Source organism: Pavona decussata, unplaced genomic scaffold (assembly GCF_977016875.1).
Source record: "Pavona decussata unplaced genomic scaffold, jaPavDecu1.1 SCAFFOLD_191, whole genome shotgun sequence".
NCBI classification, from domain to species: Eukaryota; Metazoa; Cnidaria; class Anthozoa; order Scleractinia; family Agariciidae; genus Pavona; species Pavona decussata.
In genome coordinates this window covers 295001-317500 of record NW_028145600.1, presented here as the reverse complement: position 1 = coordinate 317500, position 22500 = coordinate 295001, and the positions used below count along the sequence as shown (strand labels likewise).

At 38.4% G+C, this 22500-nt stretch overlaps 2 protein-coding genes across 3 annotated transcripts in view; both read right to left on the bottom strand.

Annotated features, from left to right (window-relative positions):
- The window catches only part of LOC146462121 (gamma-aminobutyric acid receptor subunit gamma-1-like), a 16129-nt gene extending 3879 nt beyond the window's left edge, over window positions 1-12250 (bottom strand). The window contains exons 1-9 of the mRNA XM_085086004.1: window positions 12048-12250; window positions 10140-10224; window positions 9072-9154; window positions 7873-7940; window positions 5510-5730; window positions 4070-4152; window positions 2750-2878; window positions 1732-1946; window positions 829-975 (exon numbers count right to left, since the gene is read on the bottom strand). Of these exons, the coding sequence (XP_084942130.1) occupies window positions 829-975; window positions 1732-1946; window positions 2750-2878; window positions 4070-4152; window positions 5510-5730; window positions 7873-7940; window positions 9072-9154; window positions 10140-10224; window positions 12048-12075 (1059 nt within the window). The 5' untranslated portion in view covers window positions 12076-12250. The remainder of the gene's footprint in view (window positions 1-828; window positions 976-1731; window positions 1947-2749; window positions 2879-4069; window positions 4153-5509; window positions 5731-7872; window positions 7941-9071; window positions 9155-10139; window positions 10225-12047) is intronic.
- A 3910-nt stretch (window positions 12251-16160) lies between these two features.
- LOC146462120 (gamma-aminobutyric acid receptor subunit gamma-3-like) overlaps window positions 16161-22500 on the bottom strand; it is a 16983-nt gene continuing 10643 nt past the window's right edge. The window contains exons 5-10 of one of the 2 annotated variants that reach the window (XM_085086013.1): window positions 22370-22500; window positions 21406-21488; window positions 20596-20724; window positions 20027-20241; window positions 18811-18978; window positions 16161-18053 (exon numbers count right to left, since the gene is read on the bottom strand). The exon at window positions 22370-22500 is cut by the window's right edge and continues 90 nt beyond it. In XM_085086013.1, the coding sequence (XP_084942139.1) occupies window positions 17637-18053; window positions 18811-18978; window positions 20027-20241; window positions 20596-20724; window positions 21406-21488; window positions 22370-22500 (1143 nt within the window). In that variant the 3' untranslated portion in view covers window positions 16161-17636. The remainder of the gene's footprint in view (window positions 18054-18810; window positions 18979-20026; window positions 20242-20595; window positions 20725-21405; window positions 21489-22369) is intronic. The other variant, XM_085086014.1, reaches the window with a different exon arrangement.

Here is a 22500-nt window from a genome sequence, read left to right as displayed (position 1 = left end):
GGTTAATGGACAGCTTCCCGGAAAACCGAGATAGTTTACGGTTAATTTCGGCAGGGTTAATTATTTATTTCACGTATACGATAAACGTAACCGACTGGGCTAGTAATGATAATATATTTAAGTTTAAGAGACTATATTTAAGCAAACTAAGTTATTGACGAAGAATAAATAAATAAAAATAATGCTCTCTATTGGAGACCACTAACAGACGTAATGGATAACAAAAAACTGAATATAAAAATCGAATAAGAAGCAAAAGAAAAACTTAGAAGAATAAATAAATATAAATAATGCTCTCTATTGGAGACCACTAACAGACGTAATGGATAACAAAAAACTGAATATAAAAATCAAATAAGAAGCAAAAGAAAAACTTAAAATGCAGAAGATAGATATCTAACTAAGAGTAAGTTATAGAAAGTCAAAAACCTAATGGTTAACAAACGTTCCTTTAAAAAGTTCCGTTTTAACTAAGGGCAAAGTAAAAGGATGACCCTGTTTCCTAAAATACTCTGACTATTAAGGGTGGAACGGAGGTCAGCCAGTGAATGGTAAAAAGGCAAAAAAAAGGTAAAGTAAATTTATTGATACACTGTTAGATTTTAAGCTAGAAGCTTGTGGGGCCGTGTAATCAAACAAATATTTTAAACAAAACAGAAACTGCTCTGGTCAGAAAAGCACCTAAGAGCGCTGGCCTCTATTAAGAAAAACAAATCAGTATTATGACATTCCCTTTGCTTCCACGCATTTGAATCCTAAGCGGATGCTCTTCCTGTAACCATCCTTGTAAATAAAAATATTTATGATAACTAACAAGTTTATCATTACCAGGCCTTCGTTTTGATGTCCCTCGTCCTTGCTTTCTTTCCTTCCTGAAGTTCCCAGTCTCTCCACCATTACACACTCGGCCAGCGACAGGAAGATAAAGAGGAATGACGTCATTAGATACCAGTCCACCCCCTTTACATAACTGACCTACAGACCAAAGGGATTGGCATGTTTAGAAATATAATGAGGTGCCTTTTCATTTAAGTAGGAGTGCGTTCCTTTGATCATTCAACTCAACTACAATCAGCGTTCCAGTGACGAAGTAAAAATTTGAGAGGTAAGAAAAAAAGGTAAAATACTTTTCCAATCACAGCAAAGTTGCTTTGTTTAATCAACTGTGAATAATCCATAACAAATCTCAACTGCCACGATGCGTTTACCGTTTTGCGTTTTTTCTTTTTTTTTTTTTTTTTTTATAACTGAGTTTGGGGAATTCATGCGGGTTTGATTGAGTGATTTTGAGATTTCGCAGTTTAAAAGTATTGCTTTTAAGATGCTTGATACTAAGATTCCTGACTGGACACATGTGCTGGGCATGACTTGTTTTTTAGCTCGTTTAATCATCAGGACATCAAAATGGGGCCTATAAAATCAGTCAATTGCAATTTCTGCCATCTTCTTGACAAGAATGAGCAATTAAAAGTGCCTTTAAACTCTAAAAATTAAACCCCTTCACTATTCATCCAGCATATGCCCTTACCCGGCTTTTCGTTAACCGGAATATGAAACTCTTAAAAAGGTGGACCGAGAAATGTGCTGAAATAAAAAAAAGCAAAGTAAACCCTCCGAATGTTGGGCCGTAAACACGGATCCCAGATTTCCTATCCCCCTTCCCGACATTCGCCACGGCCATTCATAGGGAAAGAAACCAACAAACGAGGCAAGTCAAGATGAAGCTCAAACCTTGGGGAGCATTGCGTTGACGTAACCCAACAAGAAGACGATAGTGAGAATACACGTGATGCCGACAGTGAGCCTGTCACCTCCATTGTCAGGACTCATCCAGAAGACGATCCAACTGAGCATGACCAGAAAGATACACGGCAGGTAAAGTTGAATCATGTAGTATCCCAAGCGCCTTTGCAGCAAGAATGACACTTCGACGACGGTGAAATTACCTGCTGGTTAAAAGATTTTTAAAAATAGAATAATTTCTGGTCAAATATATGAAAACGATACGTTCGCTTGGCAACACTTGCTAACACACCTAGCGATTTTATACGCCGGTCGCGGCGAGTTTGATCGCCAGTGAAAATCGCAAGCGATTTCGCCACCGATTGATACGAACACACTTGACGATTCTTTACGCCGATCGCGGCGATGTGGCAGTTTTGAAAAGTCATGTAATAAAATCGCCCAATCTGATGGGTTAGCCCGTAGAAAATCGCGGGAACGGGCATACTTGGCAAATGCCGGCGAATTTAATCGCCGATATCTGACATGCCAGATATCGGCGATTTTAAACGCCGATCGCTGCACCGGGCACCCCTGACGATTTTCGCCGATCGCGGCGATCGGCGAATAAAATCGCCAAGTGTATCGCTGGCTTTAGCATCAACAAGTGAAGTAATTTCTGGTTAGCGTTATTAAATAATATCCGACACAATTGTCGTAAATGTGATCATTGTCGTGTTTCGCAAAAAATTTAAAATGCAGAAATAATGAAACTCTAATAAACAACGAATTTTATAAAGAGAAAGCGTGTTTCATCCTCTTTAAATAAAGTCACCACTCACTCAATTTATGCGTACACTTTTCAATAGAGAATCAGTGAAATGTTTCTTTATTAAAGCGAACTAATTGTTGAATAACTTCCGCAAAATCGACTTCTCGCTGACTAAAGAAATATAACAAGTAAATACAAGGAGCCACAAAACAAATATTTGTTGGAGCGAAAAATGTTTTAAATGTCGGCAAATACCTGTGAAAAACATGCCAACTCGACGCGACACTTTAGCAGATGTGATCGAGAACTGAGCCATCGTGGGTTCTGCGACAGTAACTTTGTTTTTCTTCCATTTGTAATCCACTTCATTTGTTGTAAACCCGTCTTTAACAAAATTCAAAGGTGAAGAAGTTTATGAACAACTAAAGTGTCTTCTTAGATTAAATAAAATTGCACACAGGCCCACTCTACCGGCGGGCAGGTTTCTGTAAAATGAAGCACTAACCAAACACAGAGTAATACACTCAACAGTTAGTAAGGTTTTTCCTGACAGTTTGTTAATACCCACACATACGGTAAGACAGTTAGGAGTTAATCTGAAACTACGCGGTTAATTGCAGCCTCTAATCACCGACCCTCCGATCTCACGGTTTGATGTATTGACCCACCGCAGAGTGTGCGAGAGCTCCTGAGTTTTTTCCTAAATCGACATCAAAATCTCAATTGGGCCGTATTTTTTTATGTCGTCAACATATCGTAATCCAACATCGCCAGAATTAGCACTGACGGACCATTCATTATTTATGGGAGGGTTGTGGCGACGGGGGGTTGGGGGGAGGGGATGCGAAATATTAAACTTGATCTGTTTTATAAAGTAACTCCCAACTCAAAACTGAATGCTTTCGAAGCCCCCTCTCCCCCTCCCACTGGACAGCTGGAATAGTTTAAATATCCTCGCCTCCACACAGCTCAATCATTTTCCTTTAATGAACATTCAATGATAGAAGGTAGTACCTTCTGGTACATGGAATTGTCTGAGTGTATGAGTTTGAATAAACCCGAATCAGTTTTACAGAAATAGTTTGTTATCGACGTTTGTCTCAATTCAAAATGATAACCAATTCTAGTAAAGGAGCTTAATTTTAAAACATTGCTTTACGTTTTCGTCTTATTCCTTTCTTTCTTCAAATGATTGTTTTTATTCTCTAGTCTCAGTTTTCTCTCAATATGTCCTGTGAAAGACGCAAGCTTTTGATAACTTTATTCGACGTTTTCTGCCTTGATGGACCGCTGTTCAGTGCGAAGGCGGGCGATCGAGCAATGAATCCTGACTCTTTTGTGCACGTATTTTCCTTACAACATCTTTGTGATTGGCTGTGTCATTCTGCCACATAATAGACCATTTCCGAGTTGTTTCCAACCTCATTATGAAAACGAGGCTAAGTGCAAAGTTTTTGTTATGAAAAATTTCAAAGGGAAAAGCCCTGGGAACGAGGTTGGGAGCGAGCTAGCCTTATCTAAGTGTAAAGCTATCTAAACAACAAGATTAAAGAAAACGCCTTTGTGTCTACTTACAACTGCCGAATGTAATGGAGCAGTTTTGAACGTCGATTGGAAAGTTGTGCAGATCCATATCACACGCTGCTACGAGGTGGGTGCTGTGTGACGAGATTAATTTAGTTTATTAAATTGACAACCGCTCAACAGATAGGTTAATTTACATAACCTTTCAAATAGAAATGGAATATATACCTGCCAACTCTCACGCCAGGTTTGAAAACTTCGATCTCACACCAGCTCACGCTTACGGACCAATAAGACGTGAGAAATTATCTCTCACGGCTGGTTGAAAAATGTGAGCTTTTACAGTGTTAACTAAAACACTTTCCAACGATATGTAAACTCAAACAAATCCATCAAACGAAAAGTCCATGTTTAGTGAGTAAATGTCTATACTTTTCCAAAAATTTCTGATTTTTGAAGGTGCGTTAGAGCATAATCATTTTCTTGAGAACTTCGGAATTATTCGAAAAGTCTTCGAAAGTCTTCGGACATCTTCGGAAATAGCCGTGTCGTCTTCGAAAATCCTGGCATTCCCAGGATAAAAAATCTCACGCCTTTGAGTCAGAAAACGTTTGGCAGGTATAAGTTCAGAGTACAAATAGACAATTGAGTACTATTTGAAAGTAGTTCCATTATAATTTCCTTTTGTTGACATTTTTACATCTATCAGCTCTTGAATTTCTTATTAAAACCAAATATGTGAAGTCCTAGAAATGGAATAAAATTATTATTATTTTTTTTTTTTTGTGCCAAAGTCAGCACTTCTGTCCTTATAGTTCCCCGAGCTAGCAAGCCCTAGGTCTGTGAAGGAAATTTGGTTTGCAGAGAACAAAGAAAAATCTTTAACCTTGGCGGGATTTGAACCCACGGCGTCTGTTTAGATCACCAGTGCTCTAAGGGAAGTGGTCACAACTACTATACTCGAACAGACCCACCAAACCACAAAGTAGATGGTGATCTCTTTCTGCACCCTCCTTGCTCAACCTCAAAAGATGGTCTCTTTATTGCATAACCTCCCGGCCCCTCCATCCAGAAGTAAAAAAATGACAATATCTGAGATTTAAACCTCACTTTTCATGTCTATCTAACAATGCTGACTCTCGCTTGCTAAATATTTCTGTCTCAACTCAAATTTTAAAGCAAATAACATTTTATCCGTAATGTTTCACGAGATAGATCCCCACCCCAAACAAGGTGGGTCCTCTTCGAACAAACTTGTTATTACCAGTTCCCTAAGTGCTAAGATTTTTCTTTGACCTTGGCAAACCAAATTCCCTTTACCGGGCTTACAAGCTCGGGGAACTATAAGGACAGAAGTCCTCAATTTGGCACTCAAAAAAACAATTTCATTCCATTTATTCCCACATGGGTGCTACGCGGCTCACACACTTTGTAGTATGTGAATTCTTACTGTTTTATGACGTATACCCTAGTATTTCATAACAAACTTGCTTTCTTGAGTAAAATATATCGCCATTAGGTTGCACTTTCAACAACGAATGCATGTTTTTGTCCTCTTTATCCAGATCAGAGTACCGTGAATTGTAACAGTAGGTATCCGGCCGCCACATTAAGTTTATATCCTCCTTTATCAGTATCACTGTTGAATTAAGGACCTTTGCTACACGAGGGTCCTTCCAATATTGACGAAAGTACATGTACGCGCTTATTTCCTGCAAAAGTAAATAATTGTTTAAACAGCATATTATTGGAAACTGGCTTAACTTGACCATATCTCTGGGTGACTTAGAACTGATTACCAAACTCTTCTTTATTACTCTTTCCGTGTACTGCAGTCACTAACGTCCAAAGAGTATTATGGCCTTACTTTGACTGTGCTGTAAACATGTTTGCGATCTATCAACCTTGACCAGATGGTCTCTCTGATCAAAAATTAAGCGATGATGAATAATCATAATCATAATAATCAAATATTTGCTATAATTGCTCTCTGAAGCTAATGACAATTTTGCAAATAGTACTATTTAAATGAAAGAAATAAATTTACATTTTAATTGCATTAATGTATATAGAGCCTGAGGGCTAAGTTAACTGGAACTTTTCCTAGTTAATTAGCCCCCAGCTTTTTAGTTGGGACTTTTAATACAGGTGAAAAGAGTATGCTACAAAGAGTGAGAAAAAACCCAGTGAGGAGTGATGAAAGCCAGTTTAATTACATTAAGGCCCCATCCACATTAATACGTTTTCAAAAGTGTCCCTTTTCTGGGACCTGGGATTGTGCATGAGTTAACATCACAAGACCATCCACCATTTTGAATAGATGCTCCTATTTGGACTGGAACCGATAGCATATGAGGCCTTTTACGTCACCGTTTTCAAACGTTTTCACCTGTCCACTCGGAAACGAAGCGTTTTTAAAAGTCTCCATTTTTTAAACCGTTTTCGAACATCTCCGTTTCCATCGGCGTTTTCGTTTGTTTTAGTTTGGACTATAACTAGGCGAAAACACATCAAAAAGTATGCGTTTTCAGACAGAAACGCATCATTGTGGATGTGGCCTAATAGGGTTGAACAGTCAAACTGATAAACTGAACTCAAGAAATGAATAATAGCAATCGATCAGGGTAATCAAAATTATCCATTTTTGTAGTTGTTTTCTTGTTGTTTGTTTGTTTGTTTGTTTGTTTGTTTGTTTTGGTGACGTTCTGTACCCCCATGACTGGTAATTTTGGCGTCCCGCTTTAGCTCAAGTGAACTTTTTTAGCGTCTAACAATTTGGTCTCATTGGCACCTCCCCCTCACTAATATACGTAAGCACATCCCCCCACATACCCCTCTCCTGGGGAAAACAAGCAAATAAAGAACGAAATCGCTGTTCAACTGACTGCTCTTGACGTGTTTTGTTTCGATAAGTGACATACATTAACGAGGTTTTTATACGTAGCTATTCAGTAAGATCTTTCAAACCAGCGTTCTCTACGCGAACGATATCGTTGTAAATAAACCAAACTGATTGCAGGGCTGACAATACGACAAAGGGCTTATTTAATTGGGGCAATATTTCAACTAGTACCACTCGTCTTCAGTATTAAAGACACGAGGTTAATTCCTCTCGAATTGTTCAGAAAAATACCAGAAATGATTAATAACGAACGTTCGTTTCGTCGGTTAAGGCCGTCTGGTTTGTTGGGCCGTTGTACTTCTAGAGGAATTTTAACCTCCTATCTTTACACAGAAGACTAGTGGTATTTGTTGAAATATTGACCTTAATAAAATTGCCCTTTGCCGTAGTGTCACCCCTGAGTTTGGTTTAACGCATGTAAAGTGACGTCTGGCACATGCATTTCAGTACTGCAAGAGATCCGGCAACGAAAAGTATTCAGGACAGTGTATTTGTGCGTCGTGTGCTCCCATGCATTCGAAAGTTTGTCAAACGTTTGTCAAAAGCGGAATTCTTAGCTACAAACATTTACTCTTCAATTGGACCCTTTATTGAAGTCAATTGTTAAACTATGACAAATCAGTGTTTGCGTCATTGTTGTTGTCTTTGTTGGTTCATCTCACTTGCATTTATCTTTTGGTCACACGTACCAAATCCGTTTCTTTGATTGGCTCTGAGATACCATTATGCATGTATGAGATGACCTGATGTCAAAAATTTCGTTTTCTGATTGGTCCATTTTGAAATCCTGCTCTCTGATTGGGTACATTTGCATAAATTGTGCCAGAATCACTGTGCTCTGATTGGTTAGGATCCGAACTGATCACATGCATCTTTTCTCTAATGTATGTATACTTCACATTCCTGCATAAATTTAACTAAACTAGCCCACATTACTACTTTCGTTTCTTACCATGTTGACTTCCTCTACCTTTCCAAATGTCTCCACGTAAACATCTACGAGGATCCATGTGGAATTCACTAGAGAAAAACAACATTAAAATTTTAAGATTAAAAGATTTAAGGCACAAGGAACGTGTTACCTCTGGTCATTAGAGGCATTGCTTGGCCTCGTAATACAACTCTGTTGGGATTGGGTTTTGTATTGTATGATCTGCCGAAACGCAAAAAAAAGTCAACATTCAACCGTAAGCAATCGTTAGGAAGGAGGAAAGTTTGCCAAACCAGGAGACTCATGTCGAACGTGGAAAGTGCGTCACAGTTTAATCACAAATTGTGCGAGTAACATTTGTTTAAACGCTTACTTACTCCCCTCGAATGTTAATAGCAATGACTCTTAACTCCAAAAAACGGCTTGGCACAAAATTGAGTGGAAGGTACAGCTGAATATTTACGTAGATTTATTTCTATCTTTAGTCGAGGGCGTCCCTACATTAGTATGGGACTTGTTTTCCCAAGCTATAATCTCTGACACTTGAATAAAGGTTTCGTTCACTCACTCACTCATTCATTCATTCATTTATCCATCGATCCATCCATCCATCCATCCATCCATTCATTCATTCATTCATTCATTCATTCATTCATTCATTCATTCATTCATTCATCCATTCATTCATCCATCTATCCATCCATCCATCCATCCATTCATCCATCCATCCATCCATCCATTCATTCATTCATTCATTCATTCATTCATTCATTCATTCATTCATTCATTCATCCATCCATCCATCCATCCATCCATCCATCCATCCATTCATTCATTCATTTATTTGTTTATTCATTCATTCATCCATTGATTTGTTTATTCATTCATTCATTCATTCATGTCTTTCATTCATTCATTTATTCATTCATTCATTCATTCATTCATTCATTCATTCATTCATTCATTCATTCATTCAGTCATTTATTTCAAGACTTTTAAGTTGTGTCGAGTACTGGATCAGTACTTTGGTTATTGAAGCACCTTTCGGTCTGACGACGTTAGTTTCGTTAACGGACGTATCAGCAATGCAGTCCACTCACCAGCAGCAGATAGAAACCCCATTCTTCCCCTTCTTTTTTTTTTAATTGTTTTGATTGAAAAGCACTAACATTCTCGGTTACGAGTCTCCTTAGCGCTTGGCGTTCGGATAGGATACTCACCTCCGTAATGAGGAAGCGTTGCTTTGTCGTAATTTGTTGCAACCAAATGCTTCTTGAGAATCTGAATTTGTGAAAGATTACCACTGGAAGAGGAAAAAAATTTACATACTAGTCAATCCTTCCATTCTTATGAAATATGAAATGTTCTTTAAGTTGTCGATTATGCCAGTTAACAAATATTGGGCGAGACTGTCCAAGATAGGAAGAAAATGATCACGCCAAGATTGACGTGCAACCTATCGAAGCTGAAGCCTGCGTCAGATACCGCAAACACTCAGCATTAAATATCAGAATTGTTCTCCACTTATCTCATCTATGTACTCATTTTATCTAGAAAACGTAAACAAGCATCTCACGTTTGCTGTTCGCCGGAAACACCGGAAACAAAAAGAAGAAAGTTATGTTCTGAGTGGATAAGATTTAAAGTAACCAAACTAACCATTTAAGTCAAATTTTTCTAGCACCTACCACCTAGAAATTTTTGAAATTTTGTACTCCCACACTTTAACTAGATAAATGTTTAAGAAAACTATCCATGGTAGCACTATTCCAAATGATATAAATATCATCAACAAAGAAGAGAGTTGCTTACAAAGGATTCAATTTCACTGTTATATGAAATAATATGTATTTTTCTTCGACAAAGCGCTTTAGAGCGCAAATATGGCACCGTATTCTTCTGTTCTCACGGCACGCAAGTTTTGATTTGAAGATAAAAAAAATGTCGTAAACAAATAAAGGATTTTTTTCAGCTCAAGTTTGCGTTATACGACTGATGTTTTAACTTCTAATTCCTTATTGTTTTCGCCTAGAAGTTCTAAAAACAAAATTGTTTCCTGCAGATACTCAGCCGTATAGAGTGTTTTCATATGACGTCGCGGCGGCCATGTGTCCCAAAACAAAGAAATGGCGGCCATGTTGCTGTCCAAAACTAAACCTCTGGGAATTGAACTCTATTTTTACGCAAATACTTTCTTTTGTTTCAGTAAACCAATATGGCCGGTAGTCACGTGAATGAAAACGCTCTATAGCTATTACGAAACTTTCCGCTGAATAACCTCGTTATACCTTGCAGCAGCAGATACAAACGTTGTGTAAAGAGTGATCATGAACCAGGCCATCCCAGACAATGAGGTCCCGTATGCTCTTGGGCCTAAACAAATGACAGAAAATTTGGAATTAGAAATCAGATCACTACCGACTTTCACATGCTCCTTGATGGCATGAATAGTAGAATCTAATTGGTTGCTGGCTTTTCATTCAGACCCCTTGCACACGTTATTCTTCTCGAAAGTGATTCGTTTCCGTTCATCTCCCTTGTTAGGACATGCACGTGACAATGGAGCGCGAAAAAGCCCCGCGTTTTACAATTTAACAATAGGCCTTATCACGGTTTTCGGCGCCATTTTGACGAGTAGGCAAACACGTCTTGAAGTCACAGTTTTGGTATGGAAATCCGATGTCAAATAATTTTCATAAAACATCGCTTCTGAAAAATTCATGAACTGGAAACTTTTGGCACTAGGAATTTTTCAGAAGCGATGTTTTATGAAAATTATTTGACATCAGATTTCCATACAAACACTGTTATTTCAAGACATGTTTGCCTACTCGTCAAAATGGCGTCGAAAACCGTGTCCGAAAACAAAGCCAAAAGGAATTCTGCTACTTTCCAGGCATTGACACAAGTTGCATTTTGTCACAATGTCCCAGAGTTATGGGCTAAACAAATGTGAAGCCGGCCACTTGTGTTTTCCCTTTTTTGGTCTGATAGATGACGTAGTTTGACACCAATCGACCGTAGATTGTAACTTCGATCTCTGTTTTTTGGGAAAATTAACTTTGTTTTAAACAGAATAAGTTCCCTCTGTGTGTTTATGGAGCTTTTTCACATGACGTCACGACGGCCATGTTGGTGTCCCAAAACAAAGAAATGGCGGCCATGTTGGTGTCCCAAACTAAACCTCTGGGAATTGAACTCTATTTTTATGGAAATACTTTCTTTTGTTTCAGTAAGCCGATATAGCCAGTAGCCACGTGAATGAAAACGCTTTATAGCTACAAAAAAATGTTGTTTCCGTTTCTGTTTCGTGTCCTCATTAGAAGATCTGTTAGTATTTCGCTCAATGTTGCAGAAAGACAATACAAACCCATGTTAATTTTATTGTTGATATACAGAGAAAGAACCACCCGAGCGTGCGACGTTTATTACATTACGTTTCCATAGCAACATATACGTTTTCACCACGAGCTCTCAATATTTTAAACATCTTTTCTGTGAGTGTCCTTCAGAGGTTTATTTTCTTTGAGTGATGTCATTGTAAACCGAAATATTAAAAGAATGGACGGAATAAATACGCCGATGTAGCATGTTGGCTTGGTACAGAATTAAATAGAACACCAGTAAGAGCGCTGTTGGAAACTGAAGGTTTTTGCAAATTATACCATTCTTACGCAACTATTGTAGCCATAATCCCCAAAAATTCCAAGCATTTCATTGGCGATAATTTCCCGATATTAAGCTCAAATAATTTGGAACGATAAAACAACTTAAATTTTCTTTTTTTTTTAATTTTGAAACGGAAATTTTTGTCATTGAAAATGTACCATTTAATATTTCTAAAACGCCAGTTAGTTTTGCTAAAATAATTATGCGTATTTTACATATATCGTGAACAAATGTGTTATGCTGGAAAACATTTCATGCCTTCTCTGAGAAATTTCACCTCGACTTGCTTTTTTTAAGTCCTGAATATCTTCTTCATAATCAAACCTATCACAAATGCTAAATTCAAATGCTTATTAAAGGCATGGATTTCATCACATCCCGGCAGGCTTAAACACAGGCACTACATCGATTTAACAACTTTTTGTCATTTCAACAATTTCCTGCTGTTGTTGGCTATGAATTAACTAAAAGCTAAGTAAAAAAATAGCTTTCTTTCTTAAAACTACTTTGAAACGATAAAGACCCACCTCGTTGAAAACAGCGAAATACTGCCATTCAGTATCGATCCAACAGGCTACGTTATGTCCAATGACTGTATTACGAAAGACTGTTAAATCAAGCGGGTTTTTGATACAATAATACTATTGTAAGCATTCAAGAAAAATCTTTCCTAAAAACCTTACTTCATAGGCGTCAACTATGCAATATCAAATTCTTCTTTTAACACCGAGGTGTTGAATGTTTGAATATAAAATGATTTTTTGAATTTCTGGCGACACAGTGTCACGATAAATGGGCAGGTGTTACACTTAACACAGTTATCAATTATGAATACTGCACGGTTTAATTAACGCAAAAGAAAACTTTTAATTTCAATAAGGACTAAAACTTCTTTTACTGCAAGTTCTGCCATGTGAAATTTATCTTTTTGATAAATGACAGCTTGAAACGCATAATTATAAGGTATATAAAAAAATCCTTACAATTCTAACAGTTATTTTGGAACGGACATTGTTAATTACGAGAAATGTACACTGCAGGTTTCAGTATACACTAGGTTATGCTGAGCATCGGCGGGGCTCCTCCGTTATTTTTTCACAGATCTTGCCCACGATTCGCCGTCAAAATTAAAACTTGAGAGTAAGGTTTTCATTAAAGCGTGAAGCTGTTATTTAAACACTCGTTGGTTTCATTACCAGAAGTAACTAGCGGTACTTTTATTCATAAATTAACACTGCTTCGTTATTGCTTAATTTCTTACTGATGCCAGTTGTCATTAAGAAACAAGGAATGGTTGGTATTAACTATAACGTCTTTAAAAAGAGGAAAAAGTTAAGTCTGAATGAAGTTTAAAACGCGAAAGTAGGGTACTAAAATACAGTATCGTGCTCTCCCAACTTAATCTGCCCTCACTTTTGGAATTTGTTTTAATATTTGTTTGATAAATAAGGTGAATGGTCTCAGTGTGGTGGGAATATACATTCCCGTAATTTTGTTAGATTTTCAGATCGCTGCATAATAAAAAGGAACATTTTGAACTGAGATAGATCGCTCGCGAACTCCGCATTTCACTGGTTTAAAGTTTCGTAAAGATAAAGCCTTAATCACAGAGAAATTTGAATATGACATAAAATATGACAAGAAAACTTTCTTTGTTGGGTAGGGAACACTTCACAGAACAGGTCCTTGTTATGACCAATTAACCTATAATAATGGCGGATATCCTGAGAAGTGTCATAAACTGACAAAGTTATGTTTGTATTTAAGTCGGGTCCGCTTTCGTTTGCCAAAGCAGATGCCAATACAAATGCAAACCGGTTATTAAACTTTACACCGTTGTACTCTTGCCACTAATGGTATGCTAAACGTGGAAACTGTCCAACGTATCGGCAAATTTGTACAAGAGCCAAGAAACCCGGAGCCGAGTCGATGGTTTTTGCCATACTTACAATAAAACTTACAGAGTGCCCAACAATTCGTTTCGTTGAATATCTGTAAAGAAGGCCTAAATTGTCCCAGATTTTCAGTTTTAATCACGATAAAAATGAGTGTTTGCTATGGTGAAATATCACGTCCCGGCAGTTTATAAGATGAGAAGTTATAACCCCCTTTGTGAGGAACAAGGAATGACGTCTATGGCAACTGGTAGCTCGGAAATTCGCGAGATAAGCCGACCGATTCCGTTGGCAATACGTTTCTTTACAAAAACAACGACAACTTTATGGAATAAACAATAAAATTACATTCAACGACTTGAGAACCCGCGGGTAGCTATCAAGCTATTCGAGGCGGACTTAGGGAAAGGAAGACAAAAAGGAAGAATAAACACAAAAGCATTGATCCTAAGACTCCTACACGCACTCTAGTGTTTAACATAGTGACATATCGTTCATATATAAACGGAATACGGCGTAGTGGTGATATGTTATAGAACTGTGTTAATTTGTTCCGATATACTGTAACTTATGAACGCTCAAAATTATTTTGCGGAAACAGAAAATGATATTATACATGTTTTGCAACCGCTGAGTGACCCAGTCAATTATCCTTAATGTGGGCAAGATGATTCTGGCTACCAAGCAATCTATTCCATACGAATCGAACGAGGTCCTGAGTAGTATTTTATGCGCTTTGGGGTTCATTTACAGAGGGTAAATTGAATTATGGTGAAACTTGGCTGAAGATTGCATGACGAAGGAAGAAACAAACAGCTGTCCAACTGTGCTTTATGATTGTTTACATTTTGCAGTAATATACTTTATACATTCTCTCCTAATAACCTAGAGGAGAGCGTGGAATTTGATAAGCAAGTCAGCCATGATAGTTTCAGAGGCGAAAAAAAAAGGGATGGTGACTTGCTTTAACAGTTAGTAAGTAGAATTCTTTTGAAGCAACAAATTTGCAGGTTCGAGATTCCGCAAATGTCATGTTATTTACGCAGTAAAACCGCGGTGTTGATTTTTAAACAACAACAGTAACATAGCAACCGAAAGCAAATAGCCTTAATTGGAAATTACGAGAACAGAATAATGTGTTTTGTTTGGTTTTTGTTTTTGTTCTGTTTTGTTTTTTGTTTTTGTCGTTGTTGTTGTTGTTGTTGTTGTTGTTGTTGTTGTTGTTGTTTCGTTTTTGTTTTTGCTTTCTTTTTTAAAAGGAATTAGAGAAGAAAATTGAAAATTTACTTTCCAAGGTTCATCTTGTAACCAAACTAGCACGGCTCAGCTCAGGTGATCAGAATCTGGAGGAGAAGCCTTTTACTCACACCTGCCTACGCCCAGGTGTTGAACGTGGGACGCTTGCGTTTATAGTTTACGTAATAATTTTGCAAAAACAAATGCAAAAACTAAAAGTAGCTCGGTTACGATATTTTGGGTGTTTCTCTGCATTTTTAATTAATTATAGAGCTCTAAACTTGAAAATAGCAATTGCAAATTGTTGAATTCATGGTCGCATGATCAACAAAGATATTTCTGAGCATTATCGCTCACGCTTGCATGTGAATTAGCAATAAAATTAAATTGAAAAACGTCGCGACAACGTTTTAAGTCTACCTAAATGCAATCTTTTTCAATATTGTCCCCTTTTGCCCATCCGTGCCCACGTTTGGCTTTATTGTGTCTCTTTTTCTTCATTTGTGTCTCATTTTTCTACATTTTTGAAAGATCGTTATTGTGATATTTGAATTCGATATTATGACCAACTTGTGTGTAAAGAAATCGCCTGAAGTTGCATAACATGCACATAGCCCTTCTGATACTTTGAGGACTGGTTTAACCCGATGTAGACCGGGATTTTTGTAACTTAGAGCCCAGTTAGTACCTCCAAGGATGTTTCCTTTGAGGTTCAACACGAGAATTGACGACGTCATATGACGTGTTAATTACGTCATGACTGCCAAATGGCGGCCATCTTGGATCCCCCATCTTCGATTTCCGGATATCCACAAAACTTCAGGAAAGCACAGAAATTGAACGAGAGAAACTTAGCTGCTGTAACGGCGACACAAGTTTCAAAGGATTGTGAAAACCAGAACCGGCAAAAGGTTTTCGCTTCTCATCGCCGTACTGTGAGCAAAGGCATGTTGCCATGGAAATAAAAAGAGATGAAATTAAAATTATGAGAGCGATCAAAAGACCTAAGAAAAATTCCAACCTCTTCTTAAAGGCACGTCTATGGTACAGGCATCTTGGCTGGTACGGACAGCTCACAATACAACAATAATTTAATCACATGCAACTAGACCTTCGCATGCTTTTCTCGATATGGGTACTCAAGTAATTGGACTTACACAACTTTGAAAAATGGTGTCATGGAGTCATTGAAACGTCAGTCGACATTATTATCGCTTGTATTTATTTTATTTTTGCTGTAACCCGCACATTTGCATGACAGTCTAAAATGTGGCCATCAAATTAAGGATCTCTTGTTATCATTAAGTGCTTCAAAAAACACCAGAGCTATAACCCAGGGCTAGAAAACCACTGCATTTGAGAAGGTGCAATTTCAAAAACTTCCTCCCTAGAAGCTGGACCCTTCAGAGTGAAATTACATAACTAATCTCACTTTGAAATGACAATTCTTTACATGACTAAAAGGAGTACATCTAATATAATAAAATTAGTAAAATCCAGGGTTGACGTAGGGCTATCACTTCAGACTACAAAGATTCATTTGAAGGTACGGGGCAATCATCAGTGAACAGAAAATAGTGTTTAATGGGAAACACTTTTTGTATGCAAACAAAATTTCATGCTGCCAAGAAAAATACTCCTCGAAAATTGAACAAGATACGATATACATGCTCTGAAGACTACGAGTCTATCCTTTATTAGCTCAGATACACAGCCAGTTTTCATTTGTTTGCACTTTATTACACGATCAGGTTTCTTAAGAGTGTGAAATGGACCCCAATCAAACAGGTGAATCAGTAAACAAGTACATGAGTGCCGGAGTCAGTCTTTTAGCGAGCTGTTTTCCATCGAGTGTCCAAAGTAATTTTGTGTTTGCTTTGGTTTGCTGTACTACACTCTGTGACTGGTTAGCAAAATTCGCGCCACTTTCTCAATCAATGAGAAACAAAACCAGTCGTGACTCGCTCGCACGTGTTTTCCCGCGCTTAACGTCGGTTACACGCATTTCGAATTCTGATTGGCTGGTTGCGATGTTTGCTGTGATTGGTCAGAGTGATTACGTTGGTTTTGGTTTTATGACACTCGATTAGAAACGCTCTAAATACATTAATACTGAACAAGCCTTGCCTGCGAGTAATTTAAAATAGAGGCTGAAAATGGACTTTCAAAGTACGAGAGTATAACTTAGGCTAAAAGCCTCATGCTGAATAATTGGATGTAGTTCCTGATAATTGAAGTTGAATAATCTTTAGTTGCAGCAATATGGAATGCGGGAGTATCAGTTGCCTGTCTTCTATATTTTAAGTAGTTCATGCGTTGCGCAGGAATCACCACATATTTCTATCCTGCAATTAAAACAGAAGCACGGTACCCAACGAGAATATTTTAAAAAGCGAAACACTTAAAATGTTGTTTTCTTTGTTCCTAGACTGTTCAGTTGCCTTTTAAAGACATATCTGCTTCGGCCGATAAACTATGATCCGTTCGGGTGTTTTAGCAGAAAATTTAAGTCACAGAACAGTTTTAGGAAACGGAATCTTATCTCCTGAGCTCCTAGCTAACCTTCTTTTGCATTTGGAACGAGATATCTGCCCCAGAGATTCGAAGAGATAGTTTCCCAGTGTGACGAAATTTTCCCGAAGAAAACTTAAGATTTTCTTTACGGCTAAATCCGAATTTCTGATGCGATTAACGCCTTCCAAACAGATATTCACGGAAAAGATCCGTTGGGTCCTCCTGATTAAAACTATCCTAAGTCCCCTATTTGAGTATTTGAGGTACATTTAGACTGGGTAGGGGTGGGGGAGGGGTATAATAGGGAAAGCAGGCTTATTAATTTAGTGAAACAGAAGCGCAAAATGAAAACCCTTAATCTCGTGATGTTAGGGGTGCTCTAGCCGAAAACCATATTTGCAAATAATACATTGACCCTCGGCTTTTCTGTTATTTTGTCAAAATGTGGTTGTACCGAACTTTAACCTGTTTTCATAATCTGTTAGGCAAGATCTTGATCCCGTGATAGTACGTCACCCAATAAGCGACATTGTACAGCAAAAACGACAATGGGAACAGTATACGGCTAGCTTTGTCGACCTTGGTCGACGTTTCCATTGGGCAAGAGTTCTTTCTCACAAAACAGCGAACAACCGTGTCGTAATGCGCATGTTCTTTATCACGCTCGTCCCAGACTTCCATTGGCAGTGGCCGTTGTATCTGGTCGAGGCTCAAGTGCTTGAAGTCGTCGTTTATCATGTGGAACTTCTCCTCTTGCTCCATGTTGTTCCACTGGTTCCGGTTGGTATCTTCATTGAACGCGGTCTGAGTGGAAGTGTCCGTTTTTCTTGGTCGTAGAATCTGAACGCCGGAAACGTAACGACAGTTTAAACCACTCCTTGAACACTGCTGAAATCGAACAGCAACAACACAAGCAAAATCAGCAAAAACTGTTGACAAGGATAGATAATGGAACTGCTCTTTCCTTATTTCCTAATTAGACGGAAATCAGGGTGGTTTTCAATAGTGTTGAAAAAAATTCGCATTTGCTTTGGTTTCGCTTTCCTGTGCTCTGTAATTGGTTAGTAAAACTGGCGCTACTTTCTCGACCAATGAGAAGCAAAGCTAAAACCAATTGTCAACTGCTTACAACTCGTTTTCCTGCGCTTGGCGCCGGTTACATGAACAAAGAACTGTGAACCCCTTTCGCTCCCTTCCCCCCCTGCCGTACCCGAGAAAACAAGAACACCCGATGCTTGAGATACATTTTCCAGCTGGTATATACACGCATGTTGGCTGTTGCTGATGCTTGCAGGAGACTCGTTAATAAGGCGTTTTACATATGAGTTTACGGCCTTTTTAAAAGCAACTTTGTGAAAGCTTAGCTAGAATTTTGATCTGATCGGATTATTTAGCTGAAAGTTTCAACTGGAAAAAGGTTTAGAGAATGGAATATTATTCCACGAATTACCCAGTTGTTGTTGGTTCACCAAAAGTCTAGATGGCCCTCTTTCGCACTTTACGCGGCATTTTTGTCCCTCAGAAAACAAAACGAAGTGTTTTTGCACTCTGAACTTTGTGAAGTTTGACGTGATCACTTTTTCCAAAGAATGATATTCCATCTGGCGGGTAGCCCTGTTCTTTTGGGCGTATGATATTATCATACCTTGCTTTCGTTTGCCCGTTGCCCGTTGTCAGAAGTTTTCTTATTGTTCTGTATTTTCTCAGCATTTGCTCTCCAGAGTCTATCCACCACAATACACTCCAACAAACTCAGGAAGATGATGGTAAAGCAAACCATCAGGTACCAGTCCATTCCTTTAACATAACTCACCTAACAAATGGAAGCAGGATTAAAGTATTCAAATTAACTTGGCTCACAAGGGCGTAGCTGATTGGGCCACCCTATCTTAAATAAAGTTCACTTACTTAGGCCCAGTTCAGACGCCGAACTTAACTCAAATTAAGGTCGGCCCAAATCACGAAAATCCCGCCTTTTGATTCAGACGCCGAACTTAATTAGCCGAACTTAAAAGACTTGAAGCAAAACATGCTCTCTGCGAGAGACTGTATCTGAAATACGTTTAATAATTATGCATTAGGTTCGGCTCATGAAAAGTTCGGCGTCTGAATCAAAGCCGTTCGAAAGCCGAAGCCTGGCGGGAAGAACGGCTGAGCTGTTCCAAATTGAAACAGCCGTTCTCAACTGATTCAGACGCCGAACTTTTCATGTACTTAATTCAAGGTATTAGGTTCGGCTCATGCAAAGTTCGGCGTCTGAACCAGGCCTTACTTACTTACTTACTAGAGTTCTTACTTAAGGTTTACTACTGTGCATAAGCTCTGCACAGCTCGGGGAGGTCCGGGAAAGTCTGGGTTCTTAAGGATCATGGTGCCCGCCAATACAAAATTATTTTTGTGGTTTATGACTTGAAGGAAAACACAGATCTCAGCAAGGGCTAATGGAATCTAAAAAGAAAACTGGGGATAACCACACATTTTTCAAAGACAATTAAACTTCAATTTCAGGGAACATACACTTTACGTTAGTTAAATTCAACATCTCACGTCGGAAAGTGCAGGCAGGGAAATTTTATATTTCAATCTGGGGATGAAAATACAGGCATTCTGAGTTGTGCAAAGACCCTGAATACGAGGTAGACGTTTTGACACATAGGATCATACCGGTATCCAAAATAAGGGTCTAGGGGAGGAGTTTATTACTTTGTTTTCTTGTAGTTGTTGTTTTTACTCTGGTTTGCAATTGGTTGTTTTCTCTACATTCTAAGACAATTACAGTCTTCCACCCCACACCACCCCCCTTTTTTTTTTCACTACGAGCCCACCTCACTCGACACCGTTTTGAGTCTCTGCGCACGTACCTTGGGGAGCATTCCGTTTGTATAGCCGAGTAAAAACACTATAGTCAGGATAGTGGTGATCCCAACAGTCAACCGACTGGCGCTGTCATCGGGCCTCATCCAAAACACGATCCAGCTAAGCATCACCAGAAACACACATGGTATGTACACCTGAATGATGTAATATCCCATGCGGCGCTTGAAAGGAAACGTCACAGTAAGCGCAGTGTAATTCCCTGCAGCGAGACACAAGATAAACGGTTTTAGTGGTCGATTTTGGTACTGTGTGACAAGATAGGCCCCATCAAGGGTTACAGCAGAGTGAAGGATATTAAGCATCAGGTTATGGATACAGTGATCTACCACTGAGGCGGTGGGATATATTGAGGCCAATGATAGGAAACGGAATTTACAGACCACATTTTAGCGAAAGGCTAGGACATGTCTGGGACCATTGTCTGTCTTCTGAAGAGTCTCTGGCAAAGCATACGATTCCTAACTTTCCAATGACAAAATGCCAAACTGTCTTTAACTTAGAATTTGGTGTGGCAGCATATTTGCTTTGGCAAACAACAGGGGGCTTATCTTACCAGTAGAGTACATGTTCACTTGAGTTGTCAAGACGGCTTCTCCGACAGAGAATTGAGCCATTTCTTTGTTTCCGATCTCAATCTTGGGATTCCTCCATTTCATCAGAATATCACTGTCTGTGTGACCATCTGATAACAGATACAAAGGCATGTTTAAGTTCTTGCTTCTTTGAATACAAACCCAACCTAAACTACATCGATTCTTACCGTCTACAACTTTTTCAGAGATCGTTAATTTCTAAATGACGCACAGTAGTAATGTCGCACTCAGGACACGGATACTTGTTGTTTGTTAACAACATTTGTTTGCCAATGAAGCCAAAATCCTTGTAACTATTCCTAAATTTTTATTTATTTGCTATTTTTGTCAGTTTTGTTAGCAAAAGTAACAGATAAAACAGCCAATAAATATAGAAAATTTGTAGGACATCTTTTAATCGTGGACATGAGTGCACAATATTGCTCTTTACGTGCGTTTTATATTTTGATACTTTTCTTTACCGTAGTTCTGCGAAATACCATAAAAGGAAGACAGAAGTTTCCTTTCTATATCCTTTGTTTCCCTATCTTTCAACCGATTCCTTATTGACATTCACTATGAATGTTATGAATGAATGAATGAATGAATGAATGTTTAAATTAATGAATGATTCAGAATGAATGAATGAATGAATGAATGAATGAATGAATGTTTAAATTAATGAATGATTCAGAATGAATGAATGAATGAATGAATGAATGAATGAATGAATGAATGAATGAATGAATGAATGAATGAGTGACATGAATGGCAATGAAAGACAAACTTACAGCTTCCAAACGTCAGTTTACAGAGTTGAGTATCCATAGGAAAGTCGTGCAGATCCATTTCGCATGAGCCAATAATGTGCGCACTATGATGGAGAGGAAAACCGTTTTCGATCAACTAAGTATTGTTCAATATTTAGAAGGTCATGATATAATTATGTTTCATGGAAAGCCATGCCCACAGGATCCGTATTGATTGGTACATTTATTCGAGATTGGTGTGTTTAATCTTATAAGTTTTAGGAAATGCAACAAATTTTTTACTTGCAAAATATACTTAACTACTTAGAACGAATTGCTATAGCATGCGTGTTCCTTAAAATCTTACATATTTTTGTGCAAATGAAGGAAAATCGCCCTTACTAGCTCTGCAAGAGTCTTTTAAGAACTTTCCTGCCTATGTAGTTATATAGTTTTGCGTTAAAACAAGTTTCAAATGCATTTTGGTCAAAATTTTGAACAAGTTGTCAACGTGCTCAAACGCGTTCCAAACGCGTTCCAAGAGCGTTCCAAATGCGTTCAAGACGCGTTTGACATGCGTTCAAGACGCGTTTGAAATGCGTTCAAACCGTGTATAAAACGCGTTCGAAAACGCGTTTGAGACCCGTTCGAAATGCGTTTAAAACGCCTTCGAGACGCGTCCGAAACGCGTTTTTAACTCGTTGAAAATGGGTTTCAAACACGTTAAAAACGGGTTCGAACTCGTTTGAAACGCGTTTTAAACGCTTTCTACACGCGTAGCAGATGCCTTTGCGTTTGCGTTTTAAAAGCGTCTTAATTGAGTTTTGAATGCGTTTCATTTGCGCTTTGAACTGGTTCAAACGCGTTCAAAACTCGTTTTTTACGCGCTTTTACTTTGATGGTCTATCTTTTTAAGATTAACAAGTTTTTAACGTGAATTATTAGGAAACTGGTCGGCCTTATGTTTCTGTGTTTAGTGTTTTAACAAGTGGCATCACCAACTGACCTTCTGCTGTACAACACAAATCCATTCGGATCAATCCTAACAACGCTATGAACCTCAGTATCTGGTAGCATCAGGTCTGACTTCTTGGCGTTGTAGCAAAAGGGGTCTGGGAACCACAGATGAGTGATGTG